The sequence below is a fragment of the Chrysochloris asiatica genome, unplaced genomic scaffold (genome assembly GCF_000296735.1).
Source record: "Chrysochloris asiatica unplaced genomic scaffold, ChrAsi1.0 scaffold00142, whole genome shotgun sequence".
In the NCBI taxonomy this organism is placed as follows: domain Eukaryota; kingdom Metazoa; phylum Chordata; class Mammalia; order Afrosoricida; family Chrysochloridae; genus Chrysochloris; species Chrysochloris asiatica.
In genome coordinates, this window is record NW_006408660.1 from 4,711,526 (window position 1) to 4,734,093 (window position 22,568).

The 22,568-nt window shown below is 44.8% G+C and overlaps 1 protein-coding gene across 1 annotated transcript in view; it reads left to right on the plus strand.

Annotated features, from left to right (window-relative positions):
- Positions 1-21,903, plus strand: part of WNT7A (wingless-type MMTV integration site family, member 7A) — a 69,135-nt gene extending 47,232 nt beyond the window's left edge. The window contains exon 4 of the mRNA XM_006870465.1: positions 21,424-21,903. Coding sequence (XP_006870527.1) covers positions 21,424-21,903 — 480 coding nt within the window. The remainder of the gene's footprint in view (positions 1-21,423) is intronic.
- The last annotated feature ends 665 nt before the right edge of the window (positions 21,904-22,568 follow it).

The window sequence follows — 22,568 nt, forward strand, 5'->3', positions numbered from 1 at the left end:
TAATATGCTCCAAATATTAATACTTTAATATGCAATCAATATAAAAAATACTGATTGTTTACATTTTTTTATTTTGACTTTTTATTGTGAATTGAGTGAAGGTTTACAGAGCAGCTAGCTCACTAGTTTCACTTTCAACAAACCTGCATTTCATTTCATCTCGATGATTGCAGTTCCCTCAATGTAACATCACTTACATCAACTCTCTTCTTGAGATGGTCTCTAAATCCAGGTGGGATATATTCACTGGACTTCTAACCAGAAAGCCAGCAGTTCAAACCCACCAGCCACTCCTTAGAAACCCTATACAGGGTCTGCTTGAGTCGGAACTGACTCAACAGCACTTAACAACAACAAATATTCATATTCTGTTTCTTGTGGACTATTAATTTTTTTCTTCAGCTTCAGCCAGAACCTGTATATGAGCAACTGATGGTCTTCCACTCTGTGTTTCTTGTTTCTATTCTTCTTTCTTTCCCAATCCTTCAGAATTTTGTCCTCAGGTAAATGCTACCATTTGATCTTGAATGGTTGACTATCCTATAGTGTGTGTACCTCACTAGTGTGTTTGTTGAACAACACCTATTTATTGCTTAGCTGAGAACTGAGCCATGCGTATGAGTTCAATTTCAGACCTGACGGGTGACCAATAGCAAGAGTCTTAGGGTTCCACCAACCTCTTTCTGAGCTGCAAACCTGGTCTTTTTTATGATTTTGAATTTTGTTAACACGTTTTCTCTCACTCTATCCAGGACCCATATCTCACACCATGTACAGAAACAATACATTAGTTTGCAACTTTCAAAGCAGTTGGTAATGGTAGCCAGGCACCATCTAGTTCTTCTGGTTTCAGAGTCCTGAAGACTGATGTTCCCATGGTCCATGATTTGGACTAATGGTTTCTGTGTGTCTTGAATTTTCATCACTCTTCTTTACTCCAGAGAGGGAGAGATCAATAGTTGTACCTTAAATGACCACTCATTTGCTTTTAAGAGCCCACTTACTACTAACCAAAAGAGGATGTAGACTATTAGCTTTCTGTGAAATATTTTGAGTTGTGCCCCATCAGCAAATGAAGGTCCCAAAAGCTTTGCTCCATAATGGGTTTGGTGGTATCTTGGTGGTATGGAGCAAAGCTTTCGGGACCTTCATTGCTGGTGGGGCACAACTTAAAGTGAGGAGAAACAGCTGCAAACATCCATTAATAATCAGAACGTGGATTGTACCAAGTATGAATCTAGGAAAATTTGAAGTTATCAATAATGAAATGGAATACATAAATATCAATATCCTAGATATTAGTGAGCTAAAATGGATTGGTTTTGACCATTTTGACACACCAATCATGCTGTTTACTATGCCAGGAATGACAAATTGAAAAGAAATGGCATCACATTCATCATCAAAGAGAACGTTTCAAGATCTGTCTGGAAGTACAATGGTGTCTGTAATAAGATAGTTCCATATGCCTACAAAGAAGACCAGTTAATATCACTATTTTTCAAATTTACGCACCAACCACTAAAACCAGTGATGAAGAAGCTGAAATTGATCAAGAATACAATCAAGATGCATTGCTAATTACTGGTGATTAGAATGCAAACGTTGGGACCAAAAAGAAGGATCCGTAGTTGGAAAATATGACATTAATGATAAAAATGATGCTGAAGATTACATGATCGATTTTTGCAAGACCAACCATGTATTCAGTGAAAATACCTTTTTTGAACAACATACACATAGACCTCACCAGATGGAACACAGGGATCAAATTGACTCCATCTGTGAGAAGAGATGGTGGATACGCTCAATATAATCAGCCACAGCAAGGCCAGGGGCTGACTGTTGCTCATAAGCAGGTTCAGGCTGAAGCTGAAGAAAAAATTTTTAAATCTACAAGAAACATGATTATTTGTTGTTATTAAGGACTGTCAAATTGGTTCCAACTCATAGAGACCCTGTATAGTGTTTCCAAGGAGCAGCTTGTGGGTTTGAACCGCTGACCTTCTGGTTAGAAATCCAGTGAACCAGTAAATCCATCTGAATTCAGAGACCATCTCAAAAACAGATTTGATGCATTAGACACAAATGACCAAAGACCAGAAGAGTTGTGGGATGACATCAAGAACATCATGCAGGAAAAAGCCAGAGGTCATTTAAAAGACAGGAAAGAAAGAAAAGACCAAAATGGATGTCAGAAGAGACTCTGAAACTTGCTCTTGAGCATAGAGAATGCATGTGGAAGAAATGAGACAGTGAAAGAGCTGAGCAGAAAATTTCAAAAGACAGCTGGAGAAGACAAAGTAAAGTATTAGTGCAAAGACCTGAAGTTAGAAAACCAAAAGGGGAAAAAACATGCCCAACATTCCTCAAGCTGAAAGAAATGAAGAAAAAAATTCAAGCCTCAACTTGAAAGATTGAAGGTTTCTATGAGGAAAATATTGAATGATGCAGAAAGCATCAAAAGAATACACAGAGTCACTGTATAAAAAATAATTGGTTGAAGGGAGAAGAGCGGAGTATGGGACCCTACCCAGAGAAACAGAGATGCCAGAGATGGAGGCAGAGATGATGACATGGAGAGATGGAGCAGCTGGGGACTCTAGACCCAGAGAGGGAGAGGGGCTGTGTGCTGACAACCGGGGGCAGGCTTGCAGTGTATACCCTTTGGTTGGTTGATGATGCATGGAGGGGATTGTAACCATAGCAATGAAACAATATGCAATAGAATGAATGTAAAGCTAATGTTCTTCCATGTAAACTATCACATAATTCACAATAAAACATTTAATAATAATAATAATAATTGGTTGATGTTCTGCCATTTTAAGAGATAGCATATGATCAAGAACTGATGGTATAGAAGGAAGAAGTCCAAGTTACACCAAGGCACTGGTGTAAGGATCCAGGAATCGATCAAATATAAATTGAAATCTTTGAACAAGCTGATTTAACCCTGATGGCACTGACTCATCTATTCCAAGAAATTTGGCAAACAGCTACCTGACTCACTGATTGGAAAAGCTCCATATTTGTGTCCATTCCAAAGACAGATGACCCAACAGAGTACAGAAATTTTCGAACAATATCATTAATATCACATGCAAGTAAAATTTTGTTGAAGATGATTAAAAAATGATTGCAGTAGTAATCAACAGAGAGTTGCTGCCAGAAATTCAAGCCAAGTTCTTAAGAGGACATGGACTTAGGGGTATCATTACTAGCATCAAATGAATCTTAAGTGAAAGCAGAGAATACCAGAAGGATGTTTACTTGTGCTTTATTTACTATGCAAAGGTTTTCAATTAATGCATTTTTTTCTGTATATGGTATGAGATGGGGTCTTTTTTCATTTCTGAAAATGGATATCCAATTTTACCAGTACCATTTGTTACAAGCTGTTTTTAACTCATTTAATGCATTTGGGCCCTTGGGCAAAGCTCAGCTGACAGTAGGTGGATAGCTTTACTATTGGATTCTCGATTCTGTTCCATTGATCTATGTGTCTGCCATTGTACAAGTACCTGGCTGTTTTGACCACTGTGACTGTGTAGTAGGTTTGAGATTGGGAAGTGAGAGTCCTCCTTTTGTTCTTCTTTAGTAATCTTTGCTTATACAGGGCCACTTTCCTTTCCATATGAAATTGGTGATTCATATTTCCATCACCATGGAAAGATGTTGGTATCTGAGTTGGGATTTCATTATATATGTATATAATCATTTGGGGACATTTTCACAAGATTAAATCTTCCAATCTATGTACAAGTTTACATTCTTTATTGGTAGTAAATCCTCAAAATCGGACACTTATTTCACTAACAGCACATCTCAGTTCTGAGCAGCTCACACCTTTCAAATGCTCATATGACAGTGGTTCCCATTTTAGAAAGTGTAGATCTAAATGCATCTTGAATGCTTCTCTGGTGATATGGAGCTCACTCCCTCCTAAGAAGTATGTTCCATCCCTGAAGGCTCTGAGTTAGGAGTTGCCCTGGAGGACTAATTAGGGAGACCCAGCTGGGTTTTCTGGATCCCCAAGCAGGTCTGCACATCTGTCAAGAAGAGCCATGCAGCACTTTGACAACTTCACAGAGTAATCTTGGATGCTCTTCTCTGGAGCCCGCTATTGCTCTCTCCTACAGTGGCAGGTTCCTTACACTGCCTCATTTCACTCTCAGAGCAGCCTTTGATGAACTAGGCTCTCAGAGGTTCATGATGTCTCATAGCCACCCAGCGAGAGACAGCAGAAATGGGATTCATGGTCAGGAGTTTGGACCATCACCTCCCTCTACTATGGTTCTATCAAGTTCCTTTAGTGTGTCATGAGTTCAGAGTGTCTTCCAGGTCTTCTCAGGCTCCTGCCGACAGGCCAGGCTGGCCCAGATGTTGTTAGCAGAGCCTTGGAGATGGGGGAGAGAGGCATCAAAGCCATGGAGCTCTTAGTATCAGAACTGGGACAACAACCCAAGTCCCTCTGAGCCCTGGATCTCAGTCCCTGCAGCAGCTCCATTGGCTTGTGAATGCTAACTCAAGGGAAGGAGTCAGTTATTTCTCCCTACTCGCCTGAGGTGAGTGAACTATCCCACCCCACCTCACTCCACCCCACCCTCAGCTGGAAACTGCCGAGGGACACTGATAACCAAGGGTGTTTTTCCCAGTCACCTGACTGGAAAACCATGACTCCACCAGGGATAGGAAAAAAACCTCTCTCAGAGAAGGCATCCAGGAACACACATCTGGGGCTGACTGTAGGCAGTAGGGAATCTTGATCCTCTGGCCACTCTCCAGAACTCCAACTCCCTTACAAAAAGGGGGGCCAAAAGGTAATTTTCAGTTCCCTAGGTTGCAGGGCCTTGAAGTACAGAGGATGTTCAGACAGGTGTGACTGGCTCCTGAGTGGACCCTTTAAGCTTGGAGCATGCCCCCTTGTGGTGGGGAGGCTGCAGAGACAATAGGGAAGCAGTGGTATGGTGATCCCCCATGTACTCAATCAACCCCAGCTTCCACAACTCCATTATGAACCTTGTCCTGAGCTCCTACAACTGAAGCCATTTAGAGCACATCCCAGGTGTTGTGTTGTTCATTTCTAGATCCTCAGCGTATGTTTCTAATCCACAAGGACACAACCACCATACTGTTCTCACCCCAGGCAAAATGAATAATTTCTCAATGTTTTCTAATACCCATTTAATTCAGATTTAATTGTTGCAAAAACTTTTTTTTTTTTCTGGTAGGTTTGTGGGAGGGAGCTGTGAGCACTGAAGGGATGAACAGGATTTGTGTTTCTTTGGAGCCATCTTTGGTGGAACTCACTCCACCTCCTATCCTGAGTGTAAGCTACCTCCCTGGGTAGCAGATTCATAGCCTGGCTCAAAACAGGGCTCCAGTGAGATCTGGAGGGAGGATGAGGTGATGAGGGAATGAATATATGAATGCCAAGGTCTCGATTCACTGATGCTCCCGAAGTTGGGGGACAGCTCTGCTAGTCACCCCCCTCCCCCCGTCCTGTCATCACTGGTCACAGAAGATAGGTTTCCTCTATGCCAGTGTTCAAATTCCCCACCCCAAGTCCTGACTCTAGGACAGAACCCCATCAGAAGCAGCTCCTCCCCCTCCAGGTGAGTCTTACTCAGGAGCAAGGACAGCTAGAGTGCACCTGTACCCCGGACAGAAGGAGGTTACATAGTGAGCAAGCTGTTGCCCCTTTGGAACTCAGCTGCTTGCCTCTAGAATGGACTTTCTAGTTTAAATGTCCACAGCCACCGTGCCCCTTGGTGGCGTGGTGTTAGCCCCAGGTGAGCAAAGCTGAGGCTGGGCTCAGGACTCCCTGTGAGCACTCTGCAGAGCCCATTTGTTAGCCTCCCTCACCTGGGCTTCCATCACACTTGAAGGTGTGTCTATGGCTGTGTGAGAACACGGGTATCTAAGCTTGTGTGAGGGAGGTTGTATATGTGCAGTTACATATGTGAACATGTGAGATCATATGGGTGTGCCTGGGGGAGTGAAGGAATATGTGCACATGTGTTGTCTAGGAGGTGAATGACGTGTGAGAATGGCAGGTGTACAGAGAGGACATATGTGTGTACAGCACATGTATGGGGTGGATGTAGTATATGTTGGTATGTGGGAGTGTGATGGGACATCTGTAGGAAGGAGATAGATGTCTATGTCAGTATATGAGGTGTGTAGGCGTTTCAGAAACATACATGTGTGGAGGTATGAAGGGCTGTGAGGGGCACATGTGAGTTTATGTATGAATATGAGGGTTGGGGTCCTCACTATGAGTCAGAGACTTTGTGAATGTGAGTACATGTGTGTGTGTGTAAGTGTGTGATGCTGTGTGTAATCATGTGAGGAATTGAGTATGGGGGCTTGGGGGGTTGTGACTGTGCATAGGGGGTGTATTGGAGGGCAGTGGGACCCTAGAGAGAGAGAAGTCGGGGGTGAGAGGTGTTTGTTCATGAGCTGCAGGTTCCTACAAGAACTTGAAGTTGGGCAGAGACCAGTTTATCAAGGGACTTCGAAGCCAGGCAATGAAATCTGGCTTTAACCTAGAGCAACATGGAACCAGAGGTAATGTTTGAATAGCAATAGCCTGCAAACATTGAATTCCAGAAGGACACCCATTTAGACAGGAAGCGTCTCTCTTCAGTCTGGGTTGCAGTCCCTTTTCCTGAGGCTGAGGATAGGACACATGCCATCAGTGCTGATCCTGTTGCCCTGCCATCCCCTCCCCAAGTCAGGAATATCTGCTTGAAGTCAGAGCATTCAATATGACTCAAAGAATGTGACCAAAAAAGAAAATACCCCAACTGTTTACAAAAAAGAGATGTTTTCCCCCTCTTTCATCTGCATTGCCCAGAGGAAGACAGCTGCAGTGGATGAAACGCAGCCTTCTGCGAGTGATGGATCGATACTCAGGAGGAGGAGGGGTGGAGGAGGAGGAGAAGGAGACAACTGCTCTGGGCTGGAAACCTGCAGCCTTGGAGCAGTGCTCACACCTGGTGTCTCCCAGGGGTGGGGCCCCAGGGAGCCTGACCACTGTCTTAGATCCACCTCCTTGGTATAAGACCCCTGACAAGGAGATTTGCACATTGGAAATTCCCTGGGATGGACTCTCAGGAGAAAAGCGAACAGGACAGATGGAGAAGCTGGACTGCAGTGTTCTTGTAACAGAGGCCTCAACCAACCTATCAGGGTGCTGAGACAGCCCTGCAAAATTGTCTCTCCTTAAGCCGGAAGACCAGGCTTTTGTACCCCATCATTGGTTGGGGCCTGTCCTGGGGAGGGGTCATGGCCTTGGGTGAGGTTGTTCCCACCAGTAAAGGCAATTTTCCTATGGAGGAACTCAGCTAAGAGGCCTCAATACCTCCGATATCTGGGAGTTGAGTACGGGTCCTCAAGCATGGACTTGGATGTGTCTACTACACAAAGCAGCCCTGTTGACCATAGTCTGAGGAAGCAAGATCACCTCAACCCTTGTGCTTTCGTTCTTTTCAGCTGCATCGTGTAGCTCTAGAGCTAGACTGCCTGTGTTCCAATGCCTTCTAATTGTGTGGCTATGGGCTGGTACTGTGACCTCTTGGTACCCCAGCTTCCTCATCTGTAAAATGGGGATGGTGATATTCAATCTGCAAAGTAAATGAGCCTCTGTGTGCTAAACATTTAGACTAGCAGCTGACCCAGCTTTTGTGGAAGTTGGACATGGTTTCTACCCTTGTGCAGCTCCCATTGTGGTGGGAGGGATTGGCGTGCAAGCTGGAAGTATTCTGCTGAGCAGCTAAGGCATCAAGCATCTAGCTCTGTACTGAGAAATTGTCCCTGATGCCAAGACAAGTACAAAAATCTTCTGCAGCAACTCCAGTCATATAACGGGCTGAAGAGCAGCAGGTCCTGGTACTTTTACTCCTCGGGCCAGGCACTATGCCTTTGGTCATTTGATTGGGACATGCCACCACTAGTTGTGTTCCATTGGGCCATTTTACTGGGAACACAAAACTAAGGCACAAGAAGACAGGATAACTTATCCAGTAACCTCATCAGCATCTAGTAGCAGCATAGTTGCGGATAATAGGTGCAGACTTGATGAAGGAAACTCTGCAAGGGGCTGGTACAGCACCTTTGACTGACAAAATGGGAAGGCCTGACACTGAGGCCTGCAGGAGTCAGGGAGGAGTTATTGGAGAGAACTGGAACCGCTGGAGGAAAGTTGCCTGTTAGGAGCTTTGGCCATAGGTAGAGGAATGCAGCTCTAGAAAGGGTTGTTAGTTACAACTGGGTTAGTCCCCAACTCATGGTAATGCCATGCACAATGGAACAAAACTCTGCCCACCCCCACGCATCCCCATGATTGGTTGCAGACAGACCACTAGGATTTTCACTGGCTGATTTTCTTCCTGGTCTTTCTTACCTTGGAGCTTCTGCTGAGGCCTGTTCAGGATCATAGCACATTCACGTCTCCATCAACAGGCAGGTGATGGCTGTGCATGAGTTGTATTGGCCAGGAATCAAACCCAGATCTCCTGTGTGGAAGACAAGAATTCCACCACTAAACCAACAATGCCTTAAAGCCTCAGAGGCATCAACGCCCCAGTCTTTCTTCTCCTGCCATCCAGACCCCTGAGCCCAGTGTCTTCACTGCAGCAGGACCATGGTTTGATGCCCAGAGCTGCCCAACACTAGGATTGGCTCCTAGTCTAAAGTAAGGCACACCTTTTATCTGCACAAGCATGATGGACAAATATTCAACTTCAAAATGTAGGGGGTTGGGGTCAGGTAATAGTTGAAGGTAAAGAAGCATGGGTATCTGGGGCTACATGGAAGAGGAAACCAGCAGGACTTAGGGACCATCCTTTTGCCCTTGAATCCCCTTGAGTCTGACCTAGACAAGGACTTCTGTAAAACCATACCACCAGCCCCAGAAGGAGGAGGCCTCTGTGCCTAGCCAGTTGACCCTGCTTTCTGTGCATATCTTCTAGTGGGGCCCACCTTTCCCAAGTGATCATCAGGCTGACTTGGGTTTTCTTTGACGAAGGTGTCAGAACCAGGCCTTCTGCTAGGGAGAAAGTGGTTGGAATCTGAGGGTGGGAGAAAGAATGAACAGCAGCTCATTTGAGAGAGGACAGTCCATGGACCCAGAACTGATGGTGTGAAGGGAAAAGGGGGCTTTGTAAAGATGCCCTGGATGCCAGTGTCAGGAGGTGGCAGCACAGATGCACTTCAGAGCCATGTATGTGTGTGTTTGCAGCATGACAAGTTTGGGGATGAGTCATCCTGGGTCTGTGAGAATGTGGGAGGGAGGACAAGGGCTGGGGCTTCCCTAGTGGGGACCACTTGGCACTCATAATCGCCTCATCAGGGGAAATGGTCACTTCCTCATGTCTCTGTGGATACTGCACCACCCAGAAATTGGCTGTAACCCCAGGGACCTCTGGGAGGGTGTAGCAGACTTTAGCCAACCAGTTCTTTTTGTCACTCCTGCTTTATTTGCCTTTGTGCCTCTGTTTTCTCAGAGACCCCATCTAGCCCCACATTATATGAGTGAAGGAACCTGAGGCCCAGAGAGGGAACGGGACTTTCTCACTGCCACATAGCAATGCACAACAGGGACCTCCAACAGTTTGCTACTTTCTGGTCCCCTCAGTCCCTCTTTACAGTCCCCTGACCCTGCCCTCTCAGCACTGGACTACTGCATCTCAGCTGTTGCCACACGGCAAGTCCACAGTAGCGTTCATGGAGTAACATAAGAAAAGCTCACAGAGGTGAGATGTGTGTTGTGTGAGAACCACTGTACCAGTCCCTGAACAGCCTTTCTCTCATTAAATCCCCACTGTTTCCTCTGAGGAAAGACTTGTCCCTACTTTACCATGAGGAATGAATCATTCAGGCTGTATTTGGTTGCAAGTGAACAGAATCCCTTACTAGACCTGGCTTCATTGATAGGAGTTTGCTTTTTTTCTTGAAAAAGAAAAGTTTCTTTCAAACACTCATTCATCTTTCTGATGGCCAAGGCTCTTTCTGTCCTCCACTCTGCCATGGTTACCTGTCAGTGTCTAATTCTCTTGCCTTTTAGCCACAAAGTGGTTGCCTAAGATCTAGGAGTCTGTTTCTCACTGTGTAGCATTTAAAGATAGGAAGAAAAGGGACAGGACAGGAGAAGCTGCTTTCATGGGTTTCTCTTTCAGGCAGTGTTTTACATTTGTAACCTCCATGTTGGAGCAAGCAGAGAATTCCATGTTTTCTTCTGCCATATCTGCCACCATTAGTATGTGATGACCATAGGCTGGGTGAGACCTGGGATCTTGGGCTATTTAGTTCTATTGCCTGAATGTCTTCCCTGCTTCAGGCTGCCTTTCATTACATCATATTACCATGTAGACACTGTGTGGTTCCCAGGTCTCTGTTGATCACCTGGGGCACAGATGGTCCAGAACTGACCCCTCCCCACAGTGGAGCCAGGCTGACTAATAGTTGAGGAGATCAAGGGAGAGGAAGCAGTAGATGCCAGCTAGTCCAGAGCCTGGGTCTACAGGTCTCCACAAGACCCTAGCAGGCAAACTAGTCCTGGATCCATAGATCTGCTCCATGCCATCTAGGCTTAAAGTCTATCAACTAGAAACTAGCCCGTCCTATAGCCATGTTCTGCCTGCCATTCAGCCATCTCCTGATATAGAGTTATCCCAGCTCCGAAAAAGACCTTAGTTAATAGGGCCTCAGACTATTGTCTGTTTAGCAGTCTTTGAGTCAAAATGGACTAAACAGCAACACGTTTGGGGTTTTTTGGTTTTGTTTAGTTGTAGTTCATATTGAACTTGTGGTTTTCTAAAGTTTTCCTCAGTCTCATTTAGCTTGTGTTTTTGCAAGAATCTATTTTCTTCAATAGCAAAAATTAGGTTTACCCCTTTACCACATGCTTCAATTATGTGTTTTAAGCCTGTGGAAGTGAGTGCATCCTGACTGAGGCTTCACACACATTTTTCCCTGTAGTATCTGAGTTGATGAGGGGCCAGAATTCACTGACACCAAAAGTCCTTTCTGCATCCGAGATGGCCCTCTTCCTGGACATGAACTGTGGTTGAAATGCCCTCATTATGCCCTCAGTGAAGCCTGCATCCCCAAGCTGCATCCTTCTTCCAGGGCCCTGTTTCAGTGAAGGGTCTCCACCCACTTAGGTCTCATGTAGCTGCCCCACTGGACACTTGTGCTCTGTTGTTATATTTGACCCTTCCTCGCTCCTCCACTGCCACCATCTTGGTCAAAGCTGCTCATCTCTGGAGTGGGTCTCCACAGTGCCACTCTGACCCTCTCAGACCTGGTTCCTAGCCTATCCCAGATCATCTTTGAAAGGGCAGTCAGCTCTCCTGTCCCCTCTGTTCATGGACAATCCGAATGCCCCTCTGGTCTAGTTCAGCCACATTCCTTCCTGTCCCTCTTGTGGGCTCCAGGCTCACATGCTGCTAAGCCTTTATATACACTGGGCTGGCTATTCTAACTTTTCCTCCAGCTCCCAGCTTAGACCTTGCCTTCTTGAGGAAGACTTCCCTGGGCCTGCAACCAAGAATAGCTTCTCTTGGTTAAAGTGATCTTTAGTCCCTTTTCTACTGATTAGCAGCACTCACCAATTTACAGTTCAGTTTTGTGAAGTTTTAATTTCACAATTGCTTCTGACTCAGGCTTGTAAATGCTAAGGGTTCAGGGTAGCACCTGCCAACACCACAGGCCTCTTGAGGACTCCACAGCAGGGTCACAGGGAAGTTCAGTGGCAGAATTCTCCTGAGGTAGATTTCCAGCCACTGCACCTCAGGCACAACTACCATTCACCTTTCAGTGGAGACTTGAGTGCGGTTAAGATGCTGAACAAGTTTCAACAGAGCTTCCAGACTAAGACAGGCTAGACAGGCCTGGCAATATATTTCCAAAAGTCAGCCAATGGAAACCCTATGGATCACAAAGAGCAGTCCAAATCCGCACTGAATCATGGGGATGGTGCAGGACTGTGGTGCATGGGGTCATCATGAATTGGGGTCCATTGGGAAGATGACAACAAAAGCAACAACATTAATAGGTGTGAGTGTGTGCATACATGAGCAGATGATGCAGGGCCCCCTTTCCTCAAACTGACACCTGTTGATACCTTCTCTGTGCTAGGCTCACTGCCAGCAGCTGGGGAGGTGGGGGTGAGTGAGAGGGATTTTCAGGACCCCAGTGTTGATCAGGACTCTGTGAAGCCTCCATGGCAGGGCAAAGGGAGAGAGAGGCCTCACTGGAATGCCAGCCCCACAGAAACCACAGCCAGCCTGGCAGGGAGCTCTGGATCAAGGATAGCCCATCAGCTATCCCTACTCTGACTAAAATGGTCAGACCTGCGTTCCCCTAACTCCCACAGTCCCAGATGTGGGTCAGTATAGGAAGCTGTAACTCCTTGCTGTTGAGGCCAGTCCTGTAGGAAGAATCTAAAGACTGGAGGCTTTCTGCTTACTATATTCCCAGACCAGTGGTGTGCTGAAGCCAGCTCTTACTGACCCACAGGAGGAGAGTATGAAATGCTTAGGAGGTTTGCAAGCTGATTACTAAACTGCTGGTGGCATGAAACCAGCCACAGTAGGAACATTTATCCCACAAAAATTGGCAACCATTTATAAAACAAGGCTCTTTTTGTGTGTATGTGTGTGTGGTGGCTTACCAATAGCCTAGTATCTATAGCTGTGAAGCAAGTCCTTCCCAAGGGAATCTAAGTGGTGTATCTTCATGTCCACCACAAAGAGCTGCTGCCTGATGGAGGATGCTGGGAGGAAGACAAGGAGACTCTACCCACCCTCACGGAGTCGCTGGCTACCCTGACAATCAGGGAAGTCTTCGTGGAGGTAGCATTGCTTATGACATAGTGCAATACTCCAAAGGCACAAAAGGCAGTCCCATGCAAGTACGGCTCCTGTCCTCCTCTTTCCTGGCACCAAGGTGCCTTCCCTGGAGACTGCCACCCTCACCAATTCCTTATGTACTCTTCCAGAGACATTCTGTGCTTTTATGAACATACATGTACAGGTTGTTGCTTTCTTGCACAAATGACAACATTGTGCATGCTTTTTAGCACCTTTGCTTTCCTCTGCTAGCCATGTATTTTGCAGATCTGAAGTCCAGAGCTGTCTCCTTTTCAACAGATGCAGGATATTCAATCTTAGTATGTTTTCATAATTTATGAATTCACTCTTCATTGATAGGTATTCAATTCTTTCCGCCTCTTGATCTTTCAAATAATGCCTTTGGGAGCTCCCTGTGGGGTCAGTATTCAGCATCAAGCTTCAGTGACAGCAATGAAGGTTGGTCTTCCAGATCAAGCAATGACAGGTACAAAGCCAAGAGGAGTGGAAGGGATGAGCATGCCCAAGAGGTCACAGGATGGGGTGGGAAGAGCATTGGCCCTGCAGTCCAAGAGGATTGGCTCAGTCTTGGGCACCACCACACAGCCTGGCACAGAAAAGGTTCTGATGGGTGTTTGCTAGAGGAAAGGAGGCTCTAACATGAATCTGTTCACATGGACATCTACAGGGGTTCTGGCCAGATACAACTGGCACACTCAAACCAGGAAATCAAGGAGTTTAAGAAGTACCCTGCTGTCCATCAGCTGATGAATGGGCAAATAAACTGTGTCCTATACATTCAGCAGAATGTTTTGTTTTAAACCCACAGAACCAATTCAGACTCTTAGAGAACCATAGAACAAAGTAGAACTGTCCTGTAGGATTTACAAAGTTGGAACTCTTTATGGAAGCAGACCGCCATATCTTTCTCCCAAGGAGGAACTGGTGGGTTTGAACCATCAACTTCCTGGTTAGCATATGAATGCTTTAACCACTGCTTCCACCAAGATTCCTGAATGGAATGAATATTGTTGTTGTTGAGTAACATCAAATCGGTTCCAACTCATAGTGACCCTGTATAGGGTTTCTGAGGCTATGAATCTTTGTAGAAGCAGAAAGCCTCAACTTTCTCCCGAGGAGAGGCTGGTGGGCTAGAACTGCCAACCTTGTGGTTTGTAGTCCAGTGCTTATCCTATGGCATCACTGCACCCCAAATGGAATATTACTTGGCCATAAAAGGAATGAGGCACTGATACAGGAATGAACCTTGAAAACACTTAATGCTGAGTGCCAGACACATATTTTATGATTCCATTTATTAATGCAGCCAGCTTAGCTAAATCTATAGAGACAGAAAGTAGATTAATTGGAGAAAGGGAGACGGAACAGTGATTGCTAATTGACATGGGACTTCTTTGTGGAGCAAGGTGTGCGAAATGTTGTCAATACCCTGATACTGTCTCTTGCTTATGAGTTATCACAGTGCTTACTGACAAACACTCAAGAAATCCAGTCTGTACTCATTTTAGCGAGGGTTAGATTTTCTTTATTCTATTTTGCAAAAGCAAGTTCCCAACCCAGTAGATACTGGCAGACACGCCACATGGCTGGCTCACAAAGAGTTTTATTCCCCGTTTTCCCTCCCCCAGTTAGCATGTGGTTCACAGTCTAGCCCAGATGATGCCCATGGCCTTAATAACTGTATTGTTATTTAAAGTTCCTAGTCCTAGAACAGATTTCTTTCCGGTCACCCCCAATGCATCCTGCTCACATACCCCTGGGTGTGAATCAACAACCTATGTCTGGTCTAGCAATCTCCTGAACCCTTTATTCCTGAAAATTAACCATCTTGAGAATTTCTCACAAAGGAAAATGTTCTAGAATTAGTTTGTGGTGATGGCTATGCAGACCATGCTAGAAACCAATGAACTCTACACTTTACATGGATGATATGTAAAGTGTGTCAATTATATTACAATAAAGCTGCTTAAAAAAAGAGTGCTTGCTCCTAAGGGGTGAGCAGCACTAGGTTGGTGGCAGTTGGGAAGTGTTACTCCTTGGCCCTGAATTTCAAGGAGGTTGAAGCCTCGCTGCTAGAATCCTCAGAGAACCTCCTGGTAGGTGTGCCTTTGGTAGCTACCATCCTGTGGGAGGGGGTAGGGAAGATAACTACCCATCGGGTCTCCAGTGGGATCACTAGGGTTGGTGTCACACAGTTCCGTAACTCATGATGTCATCCCCTCCCCAGGGGCCTCCTCCCATGCACGATCGTTCTTAGTGAAATTTGCTATCAATTTTAATCATAAAATGTTATAGTTATAAATTGCTTATATGTAATATTTCTTAGATTATATGAAATCTAACAACAACATTCTTTTATAAAATATGTCTTCATTGATTGAGAATATTATTAGCTATGAAAATGGAGCACATGCTGGTAGCACATGCAGATGAGACCATGTGATTTGAAGTATTACTGTAATTACGTAATAATAACAGCTCTGACCACACTGCACATTGTTGTTGTTAACGGTCATGGTGTTGGCTTTGACTCATAGCAACTCTATGCACAGCCAAGTAAAACATTGCTTAGTCCTGTACCATTCTCACAAGTATTGTTGTGTTTAAGCCCATCATTACTGCCACTGTGTCAGTCCATTTTGTTGGGGGCCTTCCTCTTTTTCACTGACCCTCTACTTCACCAAGCATGATGCCTTTTTCCAGGGACCGGTCTCTCCTGGTATCATGTCTGAAATATGAGAGACGAAGTCTCATCATCCTTGCTTCCAAGGATTCTTTTCAAGGCAGATGTTTGTTCCTCTGGCAGTCCAGGGTCCTTTCAATATTCTTCACCACACTTAAAATTCATCAATTCTTCTCTGGTCTTCCTTACTCATTATCCAGTTTTCACATGCCTATGAGGTCATTGAAAATACCATGGCTTCAGTCAAGCCTACCTTAGTCCTCAGAGTGACAGCCTCGCTCTTTAACATTTTAAAGGGATCTTTAGCAGCAGATTTACCCAATGCAATCTGTCATTTGATTTCTTGACTGCTACTTCCATGGGCATTGATTTTGAATCTGAGAAAAATGAAATTCTTGATGACGTCAATCTTGTCTCCATTTATCATGCGGCTGTTCATCAGTCCGCTTGTGAGGATTTTTGTTTTCTTTACATTGAGTTGTAATCCATATTGAAGGCTTTATTCTTTGATCTTCATCAGCAAAACCAGCATTCATTGGTGGTGGTTATGTGCCATGGAGTCAGTTCCGACTCACAGCGACCCTGTACAGGGTTTCTGAGGCTGTAAATCTTTACGGGAGTAGAAAGCCTCATCTTTTTCCTGTGACCTTGCAATTCACAGCCCAATTCATAACCAGTACACTACCAGAGCTTAAAATATAAATTAGCATGGAATTTTAGTTTTGTAGGTTTATTGTTGCATATAAGCTAAGCATATGAAAAAATGTTTTTGTTATCATAACTAACTAACAGGGGTTTGTTTTCTTTTTAGTGTGAATTGGGTGAAGGTTTACAGAGCAGATCCGTGTTCTATTCAACAATTTATATACATTTTGTTTCACGGCTGCTCAGTTGCAACCTAGGCTGCATTATCAAGCAATCTTGCTGGGAACAGAGTCATGTCACCTGAAGCCTCTGTGATTTTTCAGACCTCAGTCTACCTCACATGTTCTAAGGGTCTGCTGAGGTCAGACACCAGACTCAGATTTATCTTCATGTTTCATTTTCATTTGAATTATGAAATCTGGGCATCATAGGGTAGGTAAATGGCATACCGTGAACATTCTCGTGAAGCTGATCTTCAAGCTGTCAACCTTTGACATTAACATATTGACATCCTTCCATCCAGTAGCTCCGTCTTTCCCCTACTGATCCTCTTTTTTTTTTTTTTTCACCTTTGCGGCGTTTATTAGAGAAGTTCGCAGGTTACAACACAGGATCAGAAAATGCTCAGGGCACACTTGCTCCAGTCAGCTGCTGATGAATGCCCCAGGACACACCATTCACCATAAACCTTAGCCTGAAAGCACTCAGCTCTAGTATGGGTCAGGAAACCTAGCTCCTCCACTCAAATGCCTGGAGGCACCTCACTTAGCAAGCCAGCCTCCTGCCCAAAGTCACTCAGCTCTACTTGCTCCGGGGGCTGGGAAGCCCACCGCTCTGTCTTTGTTGTGGTTCTTGGTTCTGCTGCTGCTGCTCCTCCGGTGTCACAGCTTTCTGTCCCTGGGTCAAGGAGGGTCAGTGTGCAGGGGTGGGTCTTGGGGTCCAGAGGACAAGCTCCACTTTTTCTTCTTGATGGTAGTGAGAGCCCCCTCCCTCTTGCTGATCCTCTTGATGTCCCTCCTATTAAGCAGTGATGCTGATGCCTGACCTGGCTACACTTCCAGGACCCTAAGACCCTAAATGTTTTCACTGGTGTGTGCCTGGGCCTGGGGTTTATCTGTGCAGAATCGTTTAGATATGTCTTTCTTGTGAATCTACCTATGGGCATCTCCTGAGCACCTGCTATACGTGCAGGAAGGTACATAGGGTTTGGTCATTTCCACATCTTAGACCTTGTGACTCTGAATCATAGAATCCAGACACTTCTAGTGGAAAAAACATCCAGAGTCCCTTGTGCAGCTCACAGCCCAGTAGCCAATCTGGTCTTGGGGACATTTCCTCTACAGTTGTCCCTCTGTTTAAGGTCCTACCTTGAGAAGAGAGCTGAGTGCCTATCTGGGTGGTCTGATAAGGCTGTCGTCATTATCCCCAGCTTACTGTGGACATTCAATCACCAAACCTCTCAAAATGCAGAGTTTTCAGGACTAGCAGGGTAGACATCTTGTCAGGGGCCCACACAAATGCTGCCAGGGCCTCCGGACATCTAAGGCCACAGAGGAAGAGTAAGCATCGGCAATGGTACTGGGACTGCAGCTTGACCCGAGAGCCAGGAGCCTGGCCTTAGCATGGGGGTGGGGGGTTGGGGAAGGGGCTCTTTACCCACTATGTACCTGCAGCAACAGCATTCATGGTCATAGACTTGCAAAGAAACACTCATGTCATTTTCTCTCTAAAAGTTCCAGGGGCTTCCACTTGCCTTTCAAATCAAGCAAACGGTTTTATAGAGACTTGATCCACCAGGGATGCAGTTCACTTATTTAATGTATACAGTTCACTGCTTCTTAAGACAGAATATGCAGCCACTGCCATCATCCCTTCCCCAAATCCATACTTTTTATTAATCACTCCCCATCCCCGCAGCCCACTGATCTACTTTGTGTCTTTATGGATTTGCCTATTCTGGGCATTTCTTATGAATGGAATCTCACAATATTTGTCTTTCTGTGTCTGACTCAAAAGGACAATATATTGTATTCAGTATAATGACAAATCATTATTCAGCATAATGTTTCCAAGGTTTATTCATATTATAGCAATGTCTTACTTCTTTTTATGGCTGAACAGTATTCCATGACATGGATATATACCAATTTTTGTTTATTCATTTATCTGTTGATAGACATTTGAGTTGTTTTCACCTTTTGTCTATTATGAGTAGTGTTACTATCACCATTAATGCACAAGTTTTTGTGTGGACACATGTTTCTTTTTTCTTGAATGCTACCTAATGTCACATTTGAGAATCTTTCAGACTGCTTACCATGATGATATTTATTGGTCCAGTTGTGAAAATTTTTGTTTTCTTTACATTGAGATGCAATCCATATTAAAGGTTGTAGTCTTTAGGTCTGGAACTGAACTCACCCCTGTGACTCAAATTTCAGCCAAACAATAGGTAGATATATATATATAAGGGTAACCATAACACAGGTGAGATACACACATCTTAGCATAATCAACCATTTGAGATGCTAAAGGAAGCATTTGCCCAAAGACAAAGTTCAGAAAAATTAGGAAAGGAGGTGGAAAACAAGAAACATGATGTGACATTGAGGGGATTACAATGAGATCAAATGAACTGGGTATGCATGCTGAATGTAAAAGTGATGATCTGCTCTGTAAACCTTCAACCAATTCACACTAAAAAGTTAAAAACAAAAGAAACAAACAAAACAAAACCAAAAAAAGAAAGTCCTAAATAGGGTGGCAGAAAGATGTGGAACAAAATTTTAAATAAAAAAAACAGACCAGACTTACTGGTGATATAGAGACTGACAGTACTCAAAAGAGCAGTTTTGGCATCCTCAAGGCACTATTGTTCCTTTTGAATGTTCTTTGGGTTCAGGAAACAAAGACCAATGCTATAGTTGTTGTTCTGGTAGCGTAGTGGTTACGAATCAGGCTGCAAACCACAAGGTCATTAGTTCGAAACTACCAGCTGTTCCGCAGGAGAAAGATGAGGCTTTCTGCTACCGTAAAGATTTACAGCCTCAGAAACCCTGTTCAGGGTCGCTATGAGTCGGTTCCGACACACAGTGACATTGTACAGGGTTTCCGAGGCTGTAAACATGTACGGGAGCAGAAAACTTCATCTTTCTCCCACGGAACAGCTGGTAGTTTCGAACTGTTGACCTTGAGGTTCACAGCCTGATTTGTAACCACTACATTACCAGAGCTCCCTAGTGCTATAGCATGGATGGAGTAATGTTTCCCAACAAAATTCTCATAGGTCATCCCTTGCCATCTTCAAAGAATGAGTACATAAATTTTCATGATAGAAAAATGAATCCCTCAGCAACACAGCATCCCTAACCTTTTTCTCACCAATGCAGTTTTCAATGTCCTTTAAACTTCTTTATAATAAGCCCTTGTGATTGTTCTGTTTCCTTCAAGGAAACCTATCAAAAGTACACATTTGAAATCTTCAAAATCAGTTGTCATAACTCTGCAGGCATAGTTGCCATAACTAGACCAGCAGGTCCCTTCAGAAGCCACTGTTTAGATTAGATCTTGTTCCAAGATTCAACCCTGGATATGTTTTGTTACATAAAATTATCTTCATTAGCTTCAGTCTTACTTAAAAGACTGATGGAATGATCAGCTCTTGGATTAGATGATGTTCACGCAATGCTTTTGGCATCGACATTCACTTTAAACTGAAAATGCTGGACCTTGTGAGAATCGAGTTCTAGTAGCTATCACATCAATGGTAATTCACCAGGCTTCCACCAGTTCTGGACTTCAGCCATGGTTTCTTCATTCATCAAGTTGGCTCTTCCTTGGGGTCTTCTTGACTTTTCCTAAAATGCTTGATCCATCTAAAACGTGGCGTTATAAGTGGGACAGCATTTCTATAAACTTGTAGAAAACCTTCAATTACTTGAGAAGATGCCCACTTGAATTTTATTGATGATTTTGTTTTAATCCTGACCTCTAAATCATTTTTTCCCATGTCACAAAAAGTATCCTTTATGTTGAAGGCACCCTAATGAAACTAAGAGAACCTGTCTGCAGCCATCCACTGATTACAGAGACATGTTTAAACATGTTTTTATTTGGAGTAAACCTGTGTGTGTATGAACCAGAATCCTAATAGCACCATAGGCATACGAAGGTACATGGTAGATCTGAGATTTAAGCCCAGAGTCCAGCATCTATGCTTTTAAACCACGAAATAATGCTGTCTCTCATGCTGTGAAGATGGAAATACAAGAGGTGCTGGGAGCTCATAGTGGGAAGTCAAGGAAAGCTGCTAGGGAAGGTACCCACAGATTCAGGAGTCTCAGAGTCAGATGCCTGCAAGAGTCTGGTAGGAATCAGAACTGATTAAAGCAGATGACCTCCGAGAAACCATTACTTGAAGTGAATGAATTAGTAAAGTGTGGTGGAGACCATGGCAAATTGAAAGGTACCAGCCTATGAAAGAGTTGGTGCAGCTCCAGCAGGGATTGCAGTGAGCCAGAACACAGTGGGGCAGCCAGCTGACTTTTGTGGGCAGTGTCTATTTCCATAAGCCAGTGCCCAGCTGTCCCAATTAGCACACACTTTGAGTATCATCCGAGTTTTGTCAGTGTACCTTCTGTTTGCCAAGAAAACCTGGAGGTCTGTGTGTTAAAGCTAATTCTCCTGGTTCTTCAATATTGGCTCAAATTTTATTTTAAACCTATGTAGGCCAAAAAGGAGCTCTAGTAGAGTAGTGGGTTACACGTTGAGCTGCAAATGGCAAGGTCAGCAGTTTGAATCTACCAGAAGCTCTGTGGAAGAAAGATGAGGCTTTCTGCTCCTGCAGAGATTTACAACCTTGGAAATCCTATATAGGATCCCTGTGAGTTAGAACTGACTCCACGGCACATAACCACCACCACCATCATGCCGGTCAAAGAGAATGCATCTGTAGCCTGAACTGATCTCAGCAACAAGACATGTAGGAGTTGGGGAGGCAAAGAGGGCAAATGAGTTTCAAGTGGAAGGCACAAAGTAGATGCATCAAGACCAGCGGTAAGAGAGAGTTGAATTCAGGGCTGAGCTTCCTACACCAAAATGAAAACTTAGAGCAAAGTCTGGCTCAGTGGAGCAAGAAGTGGGCCAGGCGAGGGACTGTACTTGGCTGTGGCATGTACTGATGTGTGCTGTGTTCTTCCCTTCCTGTCCCTGCAGATCCTGGAGGAGAACATGAAGCTGGAGTGTAAATGCCATGGCGTGTCAGGCTCGTGCACCACCAAGACATGCTGGACCACACTGCCACACTTCCGGGAGCTGGGCTATGTGCTCAAAGACAAGTACAATGAGGCCGTGCATGTGGAGCCAGTGCGCGCCAGCCGCAATAAGCGACCCACCTTTCTGAAAATCAAGAAGCCACTGTCCTACCGCAAGCCCATGGACACGGACCTGGTGTACATCGAGAAGTCACCCAACTACTGTGAGGAGGACCCAGTAACGGGCAGCGTGGGCACACAGGGCCGTGCCTGCAACAAGACAGCACCTCAGGCCAGTGGCTGTGACCTCATGTGCTGTGGCCGCGGCTACAACACCCATCAGTACGCCCGTGTGTGGCAGTGCAACTGCAAGTTCCACTGGTGCTGCTATGTGAAGTGCAACACATGCAGCGAGCGCACCGAGGTGCATACGTGCAAGTGAGTCCCAAGCTGTGCCCATGCTGCCAGTGGCCTCCAGCTGCAGGCTAGATTTCAGGGAGCGCCAGACCGACTCTAGCCTGGAGTCACCTTGACAGGTTACTTTCAAGGCCTTCATGGGGTACCACAAGAGTGCAGAACTTGTGGTTTTCTCCTACAGAGGACGCCTCTCCTGGGCTTCTCCTAGGCACCTGTGGAAAACCTCTCCAGGGCCTTCAACAATTCCATTCCACACCCAACGCTGCTCCACTAGGCCCCAGATGCTGCTCTGTGCAGCAGGAACTCCGGACCCTTGGGCCTTACCTTAGCAATATTTAACAATTTATTCTGATAAACATATTATTAATTTATTTAATTAAAAAGAATTCTTTCACCTCGTCAGGATCCGTTTTCTGCAATCAAAGTGGACTGCTTGCTTTCCTTGTGGGACACCTTTGTCCTTTTGTCACTAGGACAAGGAACAAGGCCAAGTGGAATTGTACCTAATTACTCTTTATGTAGATAGTTCTACTAGCTGATTTTGCAAGTATCCCTTGCACACACACACACACACACACACATATTGTTGTTAAGTGCTGTCGAGTCAGTTCCAATTCATAGTGACCATTTATAGGGTTTCTGAGAGCCATGATGAGTTTGAACCGACCTTGCAGTTCAAACTGATACTCA